Raw genomic sequence first — 19748 nt, forward strand, 5'->3', positions numbered from 1 at the left:
TTACTGAAATCTCGGCAATCATTTATTTCAGAGCACTGATTTGACATTATATTCTTGCCTTATTAACTACTGTTTAAGCTTAAACTTACTTCCATCCCGACTACATGTAGGCCTACATTCGAACGGCCAGATTTTCATTTTCACGACACAGCTCCTTCAGTTACATGTACTTCATAAAATCTGCCTGTTTGGTAAGAAGCACTGTAGATTTTAATCATTAACATAATGGTATAAAACATAAGGTCATAACAGACCTTTTTGTTTTTTTTTATTCTGTAAGTTTTATTTAAAAATAACTGCAGCTATTAACACCGCCTTTTTGCTCATTAAATTTTAGCGAAGGAACTACATTCAGAATCAAAATTATTCTGGACATTTAATCATTTAATCGAGTTAAGAGCCCAACTCAAAAGTGTCATCAGACATTCCAATATTTTGATGATGCAATGTATTTCTAATCTGTATATCGTCGTCATACTCATGCTTACAAAACAATTGGTCTTGCCAACAGCAGAAGTTACGACCATAAAGGTCATTTTTGTACTCCACAGTCATACCCGGGGACGGGATGTTTACTCCACCGGCCTTCAGATGTCTCTCATATTTAAACTTGGTATAAATTAAAGAAATGAATCTTTGTATGCATCATCAAAGTTCTAGTATTTCCAGGGAAGGCGTTTTGTAGTAATGATCAATAAATCTTGTACAAACTCTACAGGTTGGGGTAATGTTTGTTTCACACGTTTGTGAAACACCTTCTTCACGTTTTTGCACGCACGTTAATAAAAACCTGTCAAAACTTTGATCGACAGCTTGTATTGAAAATGTAACATTTGAAAAGACATTTCACAGAGAAGACACATGTAGATATATTTTCATTACAATTATACTTGTAGAACACTGTCAATGAAAATCCAAATGGTAAATAAAGCAATCTAAAGGGCTGTTCTGGGAGGAATCCGTCGCTATTGTCAGGCGCCAAACCTTTAGCTAACAACACAACGTGATCTGGGCGATGGAGCGTCTGCGATCCTGGAAGAACCAAAAATAATTAATTTAGTAAAAATTGGTGGTGCCAAAATAGCATACGAGTTTACTTTTTAAAACCTGCATTATATACTGTAATCCGTTTTGAAAAGGAAGTTTGTAGTACAAGCTACATGTACGTCAAAAGTGTAACATGAAAAGGGGAGTTCGTTACAAACATTACGGGTCCTTTTTCAGGGAGCACTTGGGAAAAGAAAACGAAAATATCCATGTCTAGAACAATTTAGGAAATGCATTTATATATTAAAGGACAATGACTTTAGATCAGGCAGAAAGGATCCATTCCGTTGGGGGGTGTGCAGGCGTGGCATATAGTGTGGACCTCTGCGCAAAAGAAGTCCATATAATGTAGGGTGTGATGGCGTAGTGTTTGTGTGTGTTTTACTGAGCATCAGGCGGACGTAATTTCTGGCGCTGTTGATTTACTTCAACCTTTTGCTTCGTAGTTTGGTTTGTTTGCCTCGGGCAGGTGGGCTTTCTGCCTGTACAAATGTTGAGTAACATTGTTCCTTTTCCCTATTGACCCTATTCACAGTGTGTCTCCCAACTATGGTGCAACTGAATATTGTAGATTTTAAACAGAATGTCAACTGGCAGTATAATTTACATGGTTTAAAAGCGGACACCCTAGGTCATATTGTGTTGTGTATTTCATCTTTTTGCTCTTGGGGATATACCTCATTGCAAAACACAATCAATCAAACTTAAGTTTGTGCTACTTTCCGGTCTGATCACTATAAAATTGAAATACATATTACAAGAAAAACTATCACATTTAAAATTTGATTTTACAGGAAATGCTGACAATGCTATGCGCTGAAATGTGCCAAGGAACAACCCCCTTTTAACTGAAAGTGGCTTAAGACTGCTCCTCTCAATCCCAGGCAATTTGTTTACGCATTTTATTAGATTGATTCTCGCAAGTTACAATGCGAAGAAGGGCTGTTGACCTTTTTCACGAGTTTAGCCATCTTGAATCGAAAGTGAGTCAATTCCCGTGCAACGTCCCAAAAGATTAGGATTGCCTAAAGCTTAGTATTGATGGGTAGCTTCCAATTTTTGATAACCAGACATGTCAGCTTTTGGCTGAAGCATCTATACCTGGATTGGTTCTACCAACATTTTTTATTATATTTCTTCTTTTAATCACGTAATCAGGAGGCTCTAGGTTTGAATCGGGCTCGACATATTTTCCCCCATTGAACTATTTACTAATTTTACATTACAAACCATTCAGGAAACAAGAAATACGGTTTTCTTTGTCAAGTTGGCATTGTTGGCTCACTATTCAACTAATATTTTGTTACCTAGCTGCGAGTCTTAAGTATTTAATAAACTAATGAAAACAGTTATAATTACAGCATATCAATATGCGTCCCCTTCGCTCTATGTTACGAACATTGGGTTGGCGGTGCGTGTGTCCACCAACATTAACTAGGATAGAGAAAGCAAGGGAGTAACGTAAACAGAATGTTTTGGAATATTAACCTAGTTAAAAAAAAACTGCCGCATCAAATATTAAACTGTTCAAATAAGAATTAAAGAAAACATTACTGTTATTATTTTAAATACCTCGTGGAATCGAACATTATTTCATCTGTCACTTCATGAAATTATTTTATACTGCTGCACTGTATTTCGCGTGTTCACGTGTGACAACGCAATAACTTGGTTGGAATAACGGTATTAAAGAATTAACAAACATGTCCATAATATTCTATGGCCCTGTGATCACTTTTTGATAGGGGATGTTTTTGTTTCTGTGCCAGTATACGTAATTTTCTTTAAGCATACTTTATTGGTACGGCAACTTTATACAAGTTCAAATAAAGAATAATAGCTCATTTCGTAATTTTAGTGACTGTAGTGTAAACATGTACCGGCTCATGTATACCCGGCTGCGGAAGAGTACAGGTTTAAAACAATTTTAAGGGGGACCATCCAGACCAGAGACTGTAGTCTGTCAACTTTCTACGCAAAGTTCGCTTTCCTGTTGCAATATAGAGTTATCGCACTATTTTCCTAATTCTGCTTCTTTAGCGTCTTTATTTTGCTTTATTGGTGTCCTCTCTTTGCAATCTACAACTCTGCATGCTTTGGCCGCGCAACTGGGGCTGATGAGTGATGAAAGCCCATTAGTATACACATGATAAATTTTAAAAAGATAAATAATGTATCACCTTTTCACTACGAAGAAGTCCTTAAGAAGCTTCTTTACAGCAGGATTGAGGGTGACATCAAGAACATTTTTCCCATCTCTATTTGTGATGAAGATGTCGGCCCCTTTTGTGACAAGGTAGATCGCTATGGCAACGAAATTGGATCTTTCGTCCGATGGCCCACCGCCTATTTCGATGCACTCAACGAGCTCCAATAACTGCATAAGCCATAAAATTACGTGATGAGTGTTGGACTCTGGCAAGAGTAAATTTTTGTGCGAATAAATGTTTCAGTACACATTAGTGTTGCATTTTATGAAAATGATAACATTTTATGGCAAGTTGAACCTCCTTGTCGAGACGCTGACTTGCTTTCTTTGAATAATTCCTCGTATTTCTATGCCAGTGATCTCAAGTATCAATTTATTATTATTTTTTGGCCATCTGGATCTTATCCTACAGATGGCGAGCAGACCTGATAGGCACATTCCTACCACAAACTTTGTTCCTATGTAAATTACACGACTCTACAGTTACCCTCTAGTCCTACATAAAGTGACTTCGTTTTTAATATGCGTGTCTTGTTTTATTTATTGTATTTCATGAGGATGACTTATTTGGCCTTGTGGAGTCACATTTTACTAAAGATATACATTTAACAGTCTATTAAATACATGTACTTCCAAGGGCGGATCTAACTTTCGTGCATGGAATGGGGATGGTGATATTTGAGTGAAGATTCGTCCCTACTACTGCCGAAAATTTAGAAAATTTATTAACCTCTCTTGTGCATTCCATGAACAAAATTTATGAATTCAGTGGGAAATTTTGCTTCATTTTACCAGATCCATGAAATTTGACAGCAGCTAGAGGAGGAGATGGTTGCACCATCAACCAGCTACTAACTGCAACATTGTTGGCACATCACAGGATGATGTCAATTTGTCTTTCCCTTACTATATCAAATTGCGTCATGTGTGAGAGCATTTAACGTCGGTCAGAAAAAGGCGATACGGTTCTGTACGAAGCAAAATGGTGTTTATACTTCAAATTGCCTGATCAAAGGAGATTGTGATTTCCCGATTGCATCAAGTACTGAAAAGAGATTCATTAACATTGTTAACATTGTCCATCATAGGCTCCACCGTGACTGCGCTAACATATCAATGATGATTACCTGTCCCATTGGTGTACTTCTTAGGATGTCCTCCACAGAGGCTTTCAGCATGAGCAGGTGGAGGCTAGTGTTACCTTTACTGTCCTGGGCGTTCACGTTGGCACCGTTGTTTACGAGAGCCTCGATGCACCTGATGTGTGTCTTGTCCGTTGCCAGATGCAATGCAGTTTGCCCACTGCCAGTTTTCAGTTCTTTTTTGCAACCAACCTTTGTAAAACCGGAATATATAACCAGTGGCCATAACCCGTTCTTAGTTTTGGGTTTGTATGCCTAAATCGGTATTTTTCAATTTCCCATGAATATATTTTGAGCACGGCGTGAGCATCCTTTACATGTTATAACCAAATTGCAGAGAAATGATTTACATTGCTGGAATGTTGGGGCAGCTATGTCGCAACTGTCCACGTCTTAGAGTAAAGCCGTGTGATCAACGACCTTACCTTTTTGACGAGGATCAAAGTAATGTCCGTCATGTCGTTGAAGGCGGCAAGGTGTAGGGCTGTGAAGCCGTCGTTTTTTGCAACATTGATCATAGTGGGAGAAGTACTCAGAATTGCCTCCACAGCACTGCATTGGGAAATGGAATTCGCTCGTTACACCCCAAAGCACTTGCATTTTTATACAATTACGTTTCCGTTTATTTTTATACACGACAATATTTTGAGAAGAGTAAAACTTCTTGGAACAAGTTTAAAACAAAATTCTGAGGTTTGCCATCCATATCCACAAAAGTTGAGTATGTCGATGCACTCAAAGTTCACATCAAGTTAAAACCTAACGATTATTTACCCTGCAGAAACAAAGAGAACGGAAGTCTAAGAAATAGACAGGGGGACCTACAAAATGTTCTTTAAAAACACCGCATGATGCAAGCTGTTAAATCCCTTCTTGTTCATTATACGAAGGTCACTTCTCGGGTTGTTCACTAGCCAGTGGATGATTTGCTTGTTGTTCTTGACAACTGCATGAAACAGTGGCGTGTTTCCATCCTTGTCCTGTAAAATGCAAGGAAAAATTACCAGAACTTCGTTAAGTAGCGCACACGTTACTGCTTGTCGATGATTTGCTGAATGTTCCTACTATTGTTCGCTTTTCATTCAGATGTTGTTTACGTTCTTTAAAGACTGGATGATCAAGGAGCGAAAATAATTCAGTACTCAACATACTTGGCAGTTGACATCACATTTCTGTTCGTATTTAAGCAACACTTCCACGCATGTCTGGTGACCGTTGGCAGCAGCCAGGTGGAGTGGAGTCAAACCCTTGTTGTTGGATGCGTTTACGTTGCTCCCAGCAAGCAATAGACGTTTGACGGTGTCAGCTTTATTGCTGCATGCAAGGTCAGAAAAAAGGCAACCTGGCTGTCACAGATTTGCTGTAACGTTCGAGACAAAATGCATTACATACCATTAAAATGGGTCAAAGTTTTCTTTCTCAAGCAGGACGAAACTGACTCAACAGGACAGCTTGTTGAACACGTTTAGACTGTAAGTAGTAAGCGTTTGGCTAAAACTTTGCTAGGCCTATGTGCATTCATGTTATTAATTATTTTTTTATAATTATACAATATTGCAGGATGTTTTCAGGAAAGGAATCACGGACTTTGTTTCAATTGAATAATATGTGAAACAATCATGTTACCAGTTATGATATTTATAGTAGGCCAACCATCCTGAAAGCACCTTGAGGTTATGCCTCAGCACCAAAAGCTGCAAGGCAACTCCTTATGATATATGGCGTCAGTCACCTTAAATCAGGCTCTCATAGGCGTGTCCAGTAGTGCAATACGTAAGTTAGCATACGCTGTGCAGGCTACCGGTACGTGTTTTGCGTAGTAGGCCTATAGTTTATTTTCTTCGACACAGATCTCTCATTTTCATAACGGAGCCTGTCATGGGAAATATTCAACATCCATTTTAGGCTAAACGAGATCAATGTCATGCGTCGATGCGGAAAAAAATGAAGACGCCCCATTCTCTTCCAGAACTTGGGACGATGATGGCTACTGCGATTTGGGATTTTGATATCATTTGAATTTGCCATTAGTGATCAGTTGTACAGCCATGTAACAATGGAGATGCCACACACATAACTCGGCCTATTCGCTAAAAATCGATGTTGCCTTATATCAATTGGATGTGGTTGCTATTTTAGGGATTGAACCGCCAGAAGTTGAAAACTGATGTCTTAATTTTTTTAGAGAACGAAAAATTAGGCCATATTTGACGGAAATAAATCCCGTATTACTCGCTGCGAAGCAGCCATTCGCCACAGTGAATGTCGTCATTTATGCATGCAGTAGGCTACCATCTCTACTTTCTGGGTTGACCAGTGTAAGTTTACTTTTGCCGGTTCAAGTAAACGTCTGCTGAACTGGGTGGCTCACGTAGTGGCAATTAAAAAACGAGGCTCACCCAAGCACTGCAAAAGCAATTGCTGTGTCTCCATCGTCGTCTGGATGTTCCAGAGGTGCTCCACCTAAGACTAAAGTACTCACTACGTCCGTATGACCTTCATGAGAGGCCACTTGCAGCGCTGTTTGGCTTTGTTTATTTGAAAGCTTCACCTGAGAGATACAAAATACAACATTTATTCAACGACTTTTAAATTTACCTCAAGTCTAGTTGCAGTTTGACGTTTCAATAAAAGGACAATTAAATTATCTACTGGTTTCTCACACAAAATAAAGGGGCAGTTTTAACGTGTGCAAGTGATGGGCAGATGCGTTTCTCTGGTTCAAGTACGTACCCCCAGGACAGTGGGGTCCGACGTCGGCTCCACGAATCCCCATAGAAACTGAGCCTTTTTCGCCATAGGAAACACAGCACAAACAGGAAGTTGTGTACCCATAGAAACGCTGCTTCATTTCCCAAGATTTCTTTGTGTGGTAGCTTACACCCCTTTGGTCTGAGTACCAGGAAAAAATGGGCCAAAACCATGCTGTTTTCCAAAAAAGGGCAAATATTTCCCAATCAGCGTCCGAGAGTCATGCGGTTCACATGTGTACTTGCGAAGACGAGCCACAACCAAATGGTTGACTACGGCTGCAACCGCTACACAGGATATGGAAATTGGCTGCAGCCGCTTTCCGTACGTGTGTGTAATTCGTAGCCACGACTGGACTCAATGGCTGAAATAGCAGTTGGTTGCGGCCACGGACGTATATAAAAAAAAACCTGGACCTGCAACGCCTTTGTATGAAAAAGAAGCCAACCAGCGGCCATTTTACCGAGCCGAATACAAATGCGTGGGTTGGCCCCTTCTATTGACGTCAGGAAGAACAAAGGCGGACACTGTCCAGAATGCTTTGTATTCGGCTCGGTAACAATGAATGATTCTGTAAGCTGATTAAGGGCATTGCAAGTCCAGATTTTATTAAACACGTCCGTGGTTGCGGCGCGCTGGGGGTCACACTGACCAATCACAGGGCTCCTCAAAGATCGCTGCCTGTCCGCATCCGGACGCGGGCAGGCAGCGATATCCACGTGCGGCCTCAACAGAAAGTGTTCAGTGCGACATAGCCTTTCGTCAAGGCCGTTGCGGCTGTGTTTATGTGTAACTGCAAAGCGGTTGGACCGAAGACCACATACACGAGTGGCGCAGCCACGAGGCCTTTTCCAATTTGTCAGGAATTTCTCAATTTTTTTCTTTGCCTTTTCGATTTTTGCTACCCCGTGGTGTAGCAAAAATCCTAACCAAGCATAATTGAGGGGGTCAGCATACATTAACACGTTATGCAAATTGAAAATATACGAAAGATGGTGAGCGTGTCAAGTGCGTCGGCGGCCGTGAGTGCAGCTCTGTAGTCTGAGCAGTACTTGGACAGTTCTTCTGCTGGAAAACTTCACCTTACTTGCCGAGTTTAAACCGCTGCAGCATTAGGCTACTGAAGTATCTGTACGCGGGCGTGACGTTTTCGTTTCTGCCCAGGGGATATGGTAAGAGCTCCGTATTTCAAGCACTGCCATTTTGCTTTGACCATTCGGCCTTGATGAACTGCTACTTGCTAGTGCCACTCCAACGTCAGCACCATCCCCCACCAATAAGCATCTAAGTTGTCATCTCACCGCTTATTGCCCTCATGAGAAACCACATGGAACATTGAGTAAGCTTTGGAGTTGATGCCGTTTGTTTCGGAGACTCATCTGCTTCAACTGTTTACATGAAATTTTTGAAAAATGCATATGAGAAAGCTTTTGAATATGGTAATTCACCGCAAAAACCTTAAAATCAAGTTGGTAAAGGCCAACGGCTGTTGCTTGTCGTTCCTACATTAGGGCATAAATAATAAGGAGCCCTGTGATTGGCCAGTGTGACCCCCAGCGCACCGCAGCCAACTGCCATTTCAACTGACCAGTGCGGCTAAGAATTACACACATACCCACAGAAAGCAGCTGCAGCCAATTTCCATGTCTTGTGTATCGATCGCAGCCGTAGTCAACCATTTGGTCGCGGCTCGTCTTCGCAAGTACACATGTGAACCGCATGACTCTCGCACACTTATCGGGAAATATTAGCACCCTTTTTTGAAAAAGCACAGTTTTGGCCCATTTTTTTCTTGGTACTCAGAACAAAGGGATGTAAGTTACCATTCTTGGGGGAAATGGAGCAGCATTTCTATCAGTACACAACTAGAATAAAATCCATGTTCGTGCCGTGTTAAACGTCATGTAGAGCCTATTGCAAAAAGGGCTTATTTTCGTGGGTTCGTGGGAGCGGAGCAGACGTCGGACCCCACAGTTCTGGGACTATCAAGTATGCAGTTCGTCTGTTACCACCTTGCAGTCGGGCAAAAACAAATTAAAAGTGGGTGATTCCGACAAAATGGAGGCCGGACAGGCTCCAATTCAACCTTGCCACAATCCACCCCCGCATTTTCAAACAGAATATAGAAATTTATCGAGCTTGTTTTCGGTACTTTGCGAAGGGGGTATAATCATAACTGTTGAGAAACGTCAATATCAGGTCAATATCAGGTCAATATCAGGTGTTAGGGCAACTGCATAAAAGATTAATTTCTGCCTTTCGGATGGACGGACGAGCGAAGATTTTTGCGTCATTACGTCATGTGTTAGCTACGTGACCTACGATCAGTTCAACAGGGATCGTTAGATCTGGTAGCCAGACTAGGGTGGATTCAGCTAAACAATTTCTAACCTCCCTGATTCTAGACTTTTGCGCTAACCAGTGCCCCCCGCAGAATTTCTGTACTGTCACCGCCGTGATAATACTTGAGTAGGTATTAAGTTATGTATCACGTAAATATGACAACATCTTTTACTATTAAAGCAGCGGAGTGACTTAATGTAGGATACCTTTTGTAATATAAGCGTGACTTTCTATTTTCAAGCAGGCTTTCTTCAAATTATTCTCACCGCTTCTGGGTGGATCAAAAGAATCTCCCGCACGCTACTGCTGTTTCCTGACGCTGCCGCCTGAAACAGGCGCGAGGCCAGCGATGTATCAGGTGTGTCCAAGTGGTCCCCCAGTTTTTCCAGCTCTGACTTCAGCAGAAGGGCAGCAAGAAAATCCCCAAGATCAGGGCTTGAACCTTTGACATCACAAATAAAAACTGTCCTTATTACACTTTCACACGAAAAGCATGCGAAAAATACATATTTCCCAAAACCTCTAATATTAGGATTCATCAGCTGGAGCTAGGGTACTTCAAGGGTCCGGTTCCTGCAGTAGACTCTTAAAAAATATAAAGCTCCAAAATACGCCCTCAACGTTCATTCATATGCTGCATAAAAACATTTGCTGGCCTTAATTTTGTTTCTTTAGTGATTTATTGTTGTATGAGTACATGGCATTGGCAATAGCGAGTAAATACGGGTTCGCAATTTGAACAGAATCTATTGACACGAGACAGGTGCCTCAAATCAGGTCTTTCCTATTCTGTGCATGTCTTGTAGTCGATAATATTAGCTTCACAAATTTAATTTTTTTTTACTGCATGACCCAATTTACCTCCGGAGGAACTTGATGGTTCTTCGGGTTTTTCAGACTTTTTCTTTTGGTCCAAGACGAGACACAGAGGATTAATGAAGTAAGACGCTCCTCCAAAATTGACTTTGACATCTCCCTCTCGGTCGATCATGATGACTTCCCCAACTTTTCCTCTCATCTGAGATGTAAAATGGAATTGTGTGCGTTTTATGTTTTAATCAAAGATCTATTGATAATTGCCGTCCACATAGGGTGAATGGAATATCCTGAACGACAACATTTCCTTTTTTATACTGCCGCAGCATTTAGTATCGCGCTATAAACCTCTTTATAGACCGGGAGCCCAGGGTTATCAGCCTAGCTGAAAAGCTAACCAATTGCTAGTTACATGATGATATGCCCATAATACCATTATTAAAGGATCTGGACGTCTGCCGGGTCAGCCATGGTGGAGGTGAGAGAAAAGGGCAGTTTAGTGGCCAAAACATTTCGGCTAGCTCAACCCATAAGCTAATTGCCTAAAACCTATGTCGATCCAAGCATTCCCAACTTTGGGTCCATGCGGTGCTATTGACAGACAGTTTTAGTGGTGGTGGGGAGTCTGACAGACGTCCATAACTGGTACGCCCGAAGTGAGCTAGATCAACAGTGTTGCTAACTGTATGAAATATTGCAAAACGTAGAGTATGACCCGCTTTATTCATATTCACAACTGACAGACATTTTTAGAGGTGGGTTACCCCCAACAGACACCCCAACGACCAAAGTGAGCTAGATGAACAATTTAGCTAACCGGATGAAAGTTGTTGATAGATGTGGAGTATGACCCGCCTTATCCATATTCACATCTGACAGACATTTTTAGTGGTGGGTTACCCTCAACAGACACCCCAACGCCCGAAGTTAGCTAGATCAACAATGTTGCTAACCGGATAAAAGTTGTCGGAATATGTGAAATATGACCCACTTTATTCATATTCACATTTGACAGACATTTTTAGTGGTGGGTTACCCCCAACAGACACCCAATGCCCAAAGTCAGCTAGATCAACAATGTTGCTAACTGTATGAAATATTGCAAAATGTAGAGTATGACCCGGTTTATTCATATCACAGCTGACAGGCATTTTCGGTGTCTACAAACACTCCTAAAGTGAGCTAAATCAGCTGATTCGAACAGCTCACATGTTGAAACCTACCACATATTGTCCAATATGATCACTTACGTCTATAATTACAATTGCATTTTTTTTGTGGTGGGATAACTCTGACAGACACGCCTTATACATGTACCTCCATCTCAATCACTGCTAGATCAACAACGTGGCCAATCGAAATCAACCTGCTTCAAAATATGTATTATAGACCCCATATCTATACCTACAATTGGCAGACCTTTTTGTGTTGGGATAGGCCCGACAGACACCCCTATTAACCTTACTGACACAGTGAGCTTGATCCCCTAACACAATTGACTATTCACTTAACAGCACACTAACTACTTGTTTTTATAACAAATAACCAACGAATACAGAATACATGATTTTCAGGCATGCCTGTTTCGAATCACTAAAAGTTACAAATGTTCACATACATGTGTCTTCACATGACTACCTCGTGATATCTTTCAACATGGGCCAGTGTTTCAGCCAAACTTCAAATGTCAACTGAACGGGTACATGTATTATTTAAGTTTGATCACAACACAACAAATTGGATGATTTTTAGATGGAACTCATTCAAGTACATGTGCATTAACATGCGTGAAGGGAAGACTTGCAAGACTCTACTCCATTCGAAAGGGTGGATTCCCAGGTAGGAGCTCTCATTCATTATTCACTTGAGAAGAGCACAGATCAGACCTAAACTAAAATTTAATGGCTTCACTGTGAGAATGATAAAGTATGAATTCCCTTCAAGCACTGACTAGTGGAAAGCGTCCTGGAAAATTGTGGAAGTCAGTTGCCATCCAAGTCTGAGTTGGAGTCTTGAGGCCGTGGTTCATCCCCAGAATCACTCAGCTCACTTTCAAACATGTCAGACTTAGTGGCCAACTCATCAGAATCTTCTTCTGACTCGGTATCTCTTCCCTCAATCACGTCATATTCCTCTTTCGAGTTTGCTCTGAGAAAGGTATCTGGTAATGCTGGTCCTTGGAACCAAACAGGTTGAAGGATGTCATTTTTCCTGTACCAGCCATATTCCAGTGGGCGTACACCATCCGCTGGGTAGGGTGATGAAGCACGGCTCCACAATATGGTAACATAGTGGGCCCTGTGGAGATGCGTATGAAAGCTTCTTCTTGATGGTGACAAAAGTGCACCGTCGATCTTCTTCAGATTTGTGAGAGGAGTGTTCTGAAATAAAAGAGGTTCCTATTACGAGAAGAAAAGGCAATACTCTACATCATCAACATTTACACGGTTCCCCACTCACTTGCTAACTTACCGGGTCAATTTTGCCAGGAATTTCTGTATCAGTTTGTTGTAGCGAGCTTCATTGACATCTTTTGCCTTCCCCTGAGCATACAAGCTGCATACGAAACTGGAAGCCACATCCAGATCAGCACTGCTGTAAGGATCACGCATCGTGATGAAGAGGTCCAGATAACGTCCAGACTTGTCTTTCTCAACAATGTCAAAGGCTTCTACCTTGCCTTTCCTGAAAGAATTGCAAAAGAAAAAATAGTACAAGTATTATTTTGAAATGAGATTTGCATTGTAGGGAAATGAGCTACATGAAGCAGCTTTGGTTTATACAGTGGTTTCATTCCTGCATCATACCTTGTCTCAAGCCTTACCTGAAAAACGCTGACGTAAAATCACATCCAGTGAAGGCATGGTACCCTACGAGTGCTGCTGCGAGGCCTGGCTTACATTCATCAAGTATGTCAGCAATGTTGGATACGTTGATGTATCTTCTCTTGTTTCCCTGACCACCATCCATAACAATTTTGGTCATGGAGCGTACTTCCGCTCGTTGATTTCCAAATGTCCCAATCAGAATCACAAGCACATCTTTGTCTGATGCCCGTACAGTGATGTATCCTGCAGGAGCACTCACCGCATGGAAAGCGATCAGGGTATCCGCTTCGTCGTGGTCACCCTGTAGATGCAGTGGCTTTGTGACACAAACACACCTGCTCTCCTCATCTGCTACATACTGGCAACACTCGCCTCCATAGAATGCAAACGGCATCTTTCCGTTGAAAAAGTTCCAATAATGGTCCTTTCCCCATTCTTCAAGGAGGAATTTTTCAAGCTCATTTTTGAAGAGCCCATTACTCAGCATCCTCTGTCCACTTTGTCGTAGGATTTGTTGCGGACCTGTTATGTTGTAAGCAGTGTCTTGTGCCCCTCTCAGTTTCCTTTCGCCGTCTTTATTGGAATTTGTCAAAACAAACATGCACCTCTGTCGCCTGTCCGATGCAAATAGTTGAGCGCAGAGACGGAGATATTGATGCCAATGATGCGCCCATGTTTGTTTGAGCCAATGTCGTATGGCGAAGGAGGCCCCCGTCATATAACTGGAGGTAACTTCGGGGCAGATTGTCATCTGTGATAGAATCCGTCTGCAATGTCTCAAGCTTACGTAGCAATGCTGATTTGTCTGTTTTCACAGTGATAACGGATACTCTGTGATGGGGTGGGCGAGAACGTTGCGAAGGTCAAGATTTCCATTTTTGGCCATCACCACAATCATACGGACGAAGACATCCCGCAGGCTTTCAGCACTGTTCTTGGCCATTTCAGCAGCTGGCACCTGGGCCTTTTTCTGCATATTTTCTGATGCGAAGTTTTTTACTTTTACTCTCTTCACTGCCTTCAAAAATCGATTGTTGTCACTAAAACTGTGACCTTAATTCCTTGCCTCGTTGGAGTGTATTCAGCAGGTAGGTCTCAGTAGTCTTGGATGCAGCTCGACCAGTTGCGATTTTCACCAGCGAGTCACAAGAAGTGTCTTCTGAAAACGGATTACAAAATTCGTCCAGCTTGTCATTCAGAGCGGCCATCTGCTGGTTGTCCTTCCTTATTCGAGATGGTTGATTCTGAACGGCTGCAGTTTCTCCAACCTCAAGACCAGCATAAGCTCTCAGCTCTGTCACTTCCATTGCCCTCTGTGCCATTGTCACGGACCATCTGCGCATGGCGCTTTCTGAGTTCCGAAAGGCGACGATTCCCCTTATCTCTGAAGCTGCATCGCGGTTCACTGACTGCTTTAAGGACAGGTCCACTGCTGACCGACTATAATCCTTTGCCGTGCGTCTCATAAAAATGCCCCTCTCTCTAAGATCTCACAAATCTCTGGCTCTGCTGATGTTAGCTTCTGATGGAAGAGTGTGCCCCATCTTGGATAGTTGGGCCGGTTTAGAGCGAAGAATGTGTCCGACATTGCCGGGATAACATCAATGAAGGCACTGAAATCATTTGTCTTCACACTTCGCTGAAATTTTCTATGGAGTCGGTTAATGATGAAGACATAAAAACCCCAGAAGTGAGCTGTGAGCTGCAAACTTCCTCTCGGGACATCTTGAAAGAACTGCTCATATTTTTGAAGATGTTGTAGAATGACTGAATCCATGAGATTAAACTCAACCTGGCTAGGGTCAGATGGGATTGGTGTTCCACACCACTCTGAGATACTGGAGTTCCTCCACTGATAGGGTGTTGAGGAATCGTTGGTACATCTTCCGTTCCATTTCATTGGCGACTAACTCATGAATTCTTGTGCAGCGGTTGTAGAATTTGCCTTTAGTAAAGCCCATGACGGATCCTTCGGCTAGTACGTCTGCTTCTGAAAGGATATGTTCGATCCCACTGTCGCTTATCATGGTACCGACTGCTCCGTAAAAAGCAGGTCCAATGTGGAAACTGCCAAGCGTGATCAGAAGCTTGTCAAATAGTGGACTTTCCACAGTTTAGATCGAATAGACCTTCAGAGCAACTGCTAGGTCGTACGTCACTACTCCATACCTTTGGCCAGTTTCGTGCGCAACGTTCATGCTTCGAACCATCGTTTCTCGTACAACATCATTATTCGTCGGAGATCTGGATATTGGATCCACGTATGAGATTTGCTTGACTGGCAGAACATCCTTAATATATCTGCTGATGAACCCATGGTACAGTGGAGTCTTCCCATAGTCCAGCCTCCACATCCAATACAGGTCCAGGGCTCGAAGTTTCAGGTTCCCCATGGCTGTGAGAGACACTGCATTACTGAAGACGAAAGATGAAAGAACTCCCGTTCCTGCCCCTGGAATGGTCACCGATTTCTTTCTCCTCGAAAATCCGTGGACTGTGAGCGGATTGGTTGATTACAATTTGTCTCTAACACATTCTGGTACGTGTGTCCAACTGTTGCATGGAGGGTATCTTTACGTCAAGAGTTTCAACGGTTGCGTCGTTGTTAGCCCATACGGTACAGTGGCCAAATCTGGATTTAAGTGGATACCATCAGTAGTATCACGTAGGTAAAACTCTAATGTGTATGCAAATTCTGTTTCCAGTCCTTTAACCTCACTGTAATTGGTACAGTGCCCTGCCCTGTTCAGGATCATCAAAGTGAGTTTTGATCCGGTCAGTGAGGAGAGGCTGAGGCCAATCATGGTATGCTTCGATGGCCTAACTGCTCCACGTGTGACACTGTAAATGGCATCAGATGCCATAGCAGTCAGCTTCCTCTCAATTGCTTCCTGGGCATCACTGCCAGATGGAGTCACCAAGCCACTCAGAAGATGTCTATAAAGTAAGGCCAACTGAGGTGGTACTTCTCGGGCAGACTCCATCAGGTTTTGAACCGTAGCTGGACTTGGTGTCTGTGTCTTTGCCAGCTTCATTATCTGTGCACGGAGGTGAAGTGCAGCCCATCTGAGTTTGTCATCTTCTTTACGCCGTTCAGAGTCGTCAGAGAGGTTAGCCCTTGCATCTTCGTCAGTCATGGCTGAATTGCAGATGAAATTTCCCTTTCTCTGATCAGCGAGAACCACCCGTATTCCTTCTCCAAACTTGTCTGTTACTTTCCGAAGCAGATTTTGACTTGTGTAGAATTGAATATCAGCCTCATCCCCACCAGTGCCGAATTAAAACTGATCGACGGTTCTTTACAACATCCTCTTCAATGTAGGAGCAGATTGCCTCAAAGGCAATTTTGTGAAAGTAATTTCTTGATTCCGTCGCTGGTTTTGGAGTTGCATCACAGTTGGCTTCTAAGTCAAATTCTGCACGACATGATTTATGGTATACAGCTTCCTTCGCCACAAGGTCAACTTCAGTTCTAAGTAGGCTCAGGATTCTTTCGTTCTTCGTGTGTTGTGACCTTTTGCGTAGTGATTCTGTACCAAAGGTTGTTGCCACCTTTAGCAGTGGTTCTTCTGCGCCAGGTCTTTTCTTGCGTGTTTTTACACAGAATATGCATTCACGCTTCAGCAATCCTCGTTCACCCGACTTTGGCAAGCAGCTTGTCTGTCTTGTGTCAACTTTTGTCTTTTTCTCGGCGGGGAGATCGTGCAGCAGTTCGGCTGACTTCCTTCTTTTTACTACTGTAAACTTCTTCTGGCAGGATGAATGGTATCCCAGGGGAGGGTCCTAGTTTTGAGCTGCTAAGATTCTTTGTGTAGCATTACCATATTTGTCAGAAGCCAGGTCTTTGCAGATTTTAGCGGCATTTGGTACTTTTGCCCACGTTGCTTCGTTAAATGTTTTTATGACTTGGCATCTTCAGCAGTTGACTCCAGTTGACATCCAGAATATATAGCAGATCCCTGGTCGACTGATTGTGATAGCTGCGGGTCCATCTTCAAAGCAATTTGCTCAATCTACATGTAATTACATGGCCATCAGTCTTTTCTGGAAAAAATAACATACAACTACAAAAATAATAACTGACACGTACAAAGGGAAACACAAAATGCAAGGAGTTTGTGAAAAACACATTGTTTCATTTAAGTCTACCCACTTTAAATTAATTTTTATGTAGAGAAACAGGCAGCTTAGGTTTATGTTCAGCTGGTTTTTCAATAATTATTTAACACATCCCGTTTGCATCCCAAAGGCTAAATTCCCACAATGTACAGACTATATCACTTAAATACAGGTTTCCCAGCTAACTTCAGCCCCAAGTAATTCTACTTTACACAATGCCCATTCAAACTCCTTTTTAAACAATGATCTTTCTCGCTGGCATTTACAAGTCAAAATCATGCATTCAATTTCAGCAAGTATTTAGCATTTTTAGTATTCTTCTGTAATGTACATGTACTTTCAAATCGAACAAGTCAACCTGTTATATCGTTTACTCAAATTTGTATAAGACCTCAATTTACATACGAACTAATTCTGCATAAGCACAAAAGCATACCATGAACATAGCTTTGTTTTTGTTCATGTGTAGGTATACAGTCACTGGATCTGGAATGATGATCTTCTCAAAGATGTACTGAAACCTCCGTAGATATGGACAGATAGTTTAAAATACCTCATCCAAAGTGCTTCGAACCATGTTCACAAAAAGGACTATGTTTCTTACCGAAATGGGGGGCAACAAGTCAGCAGTGTCTCAAGGACAGCATGGCTAAGAAGATGGCTGCCTGTACAGCCTACGGAACGCACAGCAGACATTCCAGCACATCCAATTACACATGGGCACTCTGGGGACGAGGTGTGCAGGCTCTTTCACACACTAAAGAGAAAGGTCTCTAACATCCTCTTTCAGTTTAAAGAAGTAAGTAATCTGAGTCTTATTTATAGGATTCTAAGGCATTTAAGAAACTAACAGCATGCGAGTAATGCTTAACAAAATATTTTTAACAATTGAATGCAACAGTGTCATTGAGAAACTTAAGAATTTCCCCCACAGACCGCGTATTTGATTCCGCAAACTTTTGTTCACTTTTATCTGGCATTCATATTGTGAAAAAGGTCGACTTATCAGTTTTTAATTATTACTTGCAAGTACGTTTACAACAAAGAGCAAAGCAAGGACCGTCAGATTTAATAGGCCCCTATACACTGTAGCTCAAGAAAAAAGCACAGAAGATACACAAACAATAAAAACACAGGATACAAAGGAATCATGCACAATCATCAAGAAAATGATTATGGAACAATGTTCAATAGAATGCCAAACACAATAATGGAAAGAGAGCATGAATTTGTAAATTTGTGAGTTTGTTATTCAGTACTCCTAAGACTGCAAAGTAGATAATATACCACAACGTATATTCATACCATGTCCATACAATGTTAAAAAAACGTCCAGAGTCAGATTGAGCCGGAAAAAATGTCAAAGGGACCCTGGCCCTTTCTGACTCAAAATATGACCTTCAAAGGGTCGAATTTGACCCGAATGGGGTGATTGTTTCAACAGGAATAGGGAGGAATAAGAAGTGTCTTACAGAGGTATCCTACCACACACAATGTCTTTCAATTGTTATTACTACAAACATAAGTGGTAATACTGGACAATGTGTGGTAGGTTTCAACAGTTGTAGGCCTAATTAGCTGATCAGCTCAATTTTGGAAGTAGAAGTGTCTGTTAGTAGTAACCCACCATCGAAAATGTCTGTCAGATGTGAATATGAATAAAGCGGGTCATACTCCACATCTTACAACAACTTTCACCCGGTTAGCTAAATTGTTTATCTAGCTCACTTCGGGCGTTGGGGTGTCTGTTGAGGGTAACCCACCACTAAAAATGTCTGTCAGCTGTGAATATGGATAAAGAGGATCACAGTCTACATTTTACAATAACTTTCACCCGGTTAGCTAAATTGTTGATCTAGCTCACTTCTGGCGTACCAGTCATGGACGTCTGTCAGACCCCCACTCCCCCCCCCACCACCACTAAAACTGTCTGTCAATAGCACCGCATGGACCCGGAGTTGGGAATGCTTGGATCGACATAGATTTTAGGAAATTAGGTTGAGCTAGCGGATATGTTTAGTCCACTAAACTGCCCTTTTCTCTCACCTCCACCATGGCTGACCCGGCAGACGTCCAGATCCTTTATAATGGTATTATTAGCATACCATCATGTAACTAGCAATTGGTTAGCTTTTCAGCTAGGCTGATACCCCTAGGCTCCCGGTCTATAAAGAGGTGACACTAAATGCTGCGGCAGTATAAAAAAGGGAAATGTTGTCGTTCAGGATATTCCATTCACCCCATGTGGATGGCGATTATCAATGGGTCTTTGATTAAAACATAAAACGCACACAAGTTCTTCGAAAAAGGTAAGGCAATACATATATATCCCAGGCTGACACCCCTGGGCTCCTGCTCTATTATTTAATCATAGAGCTGAGACATTGAAGATTCTATTAGTTTGGTTAAACGTGACTTGGTTTGGTTTAATTTGCGACGTACAGTCATTGTCACCTCAACAATTATTGCTTTCGTCACTGCACCGGTATCAAA

General features: G+C 41.9%; 2 protein-coding genes across 3 annotated transcripts in view; both read right to left on the reverse strand.

The window, feature by feature from the left end:
- LOC110984278 (E3 ubiquitin-protein ligase MIB2-like) overlaps positions 1-19748 on the reverse strand; it is a 44474-nt gene continuing 24726 nt past the window's right edge. Inside the window, exons 7-15 of one of the 2 annotated variants that reach the window (XM_087147229.1) lie at positions 10354-10510; positions 9759-9934; positions 6798-6949; positions 5550-5712; positions 5224-5378; positions 4824-4950; positions 4384-4590; positions 3228-3424; positions 1-1032 (exon numbers count right to left, since the gene is read on the reverse strand). In XM_087147229.1, coding sequence (XP_087003355.1) covers positions 987-1032; positions 3228-3424; positions 4384-4590; positions 4824-4950; positions 5224-5378; positions 5550-5712; positions 6798-6949; positions 9759-9934; positions 10354-10510 — 1380 coding nt within the window. In that variant the 3' untranslated portion in view covers positions 1-986. The remainder of the gene's footprint in view (positions 1033-3227; positions 3425-4383; positions 4591-4823; positions 4951-5223; positions 5379-5549; positions 5713-6797; positions 6950-9758; positions 9935-10353; positions 10511-19748) is intronic. The other variant, XM_087147230.1, reaches the window with a different exon arrangement.
- On the reverse strand, positions 11190-16410 carry LOC110984288 (uncharacterized). The gene is made up of 3 exons (XM_087147232.1): positions 13133-16410; positions 12781-12993; positions 11190-12689 (listed from the first exon to the last, which is right to left on the reverse strand). Exons 1-3 carry the CDS (start codon positions 13885-13887, stop codon positions 12668-12670), a joined length of 990 nt encoding a protein of 329 aa, XP_087003358.1. The 5' UTR covers positions 13888-16410; the 3' UTR covers positions 11190-12667.

Source organism: Acanthaster planci, linkage group LG16, assembly GCF_054643075.1.
Source record: "Acanthaster planci isolate LZ-2023a linkage group LG16, COTS_SCS, whole genome shotgun sequence".
Lineage (NCBI taxonomy): Eukaryota > Metazoa > Echinodermata > Asteroidea > Valvatida > Acanthasteridae > Acanthaster > Acanthaster planci.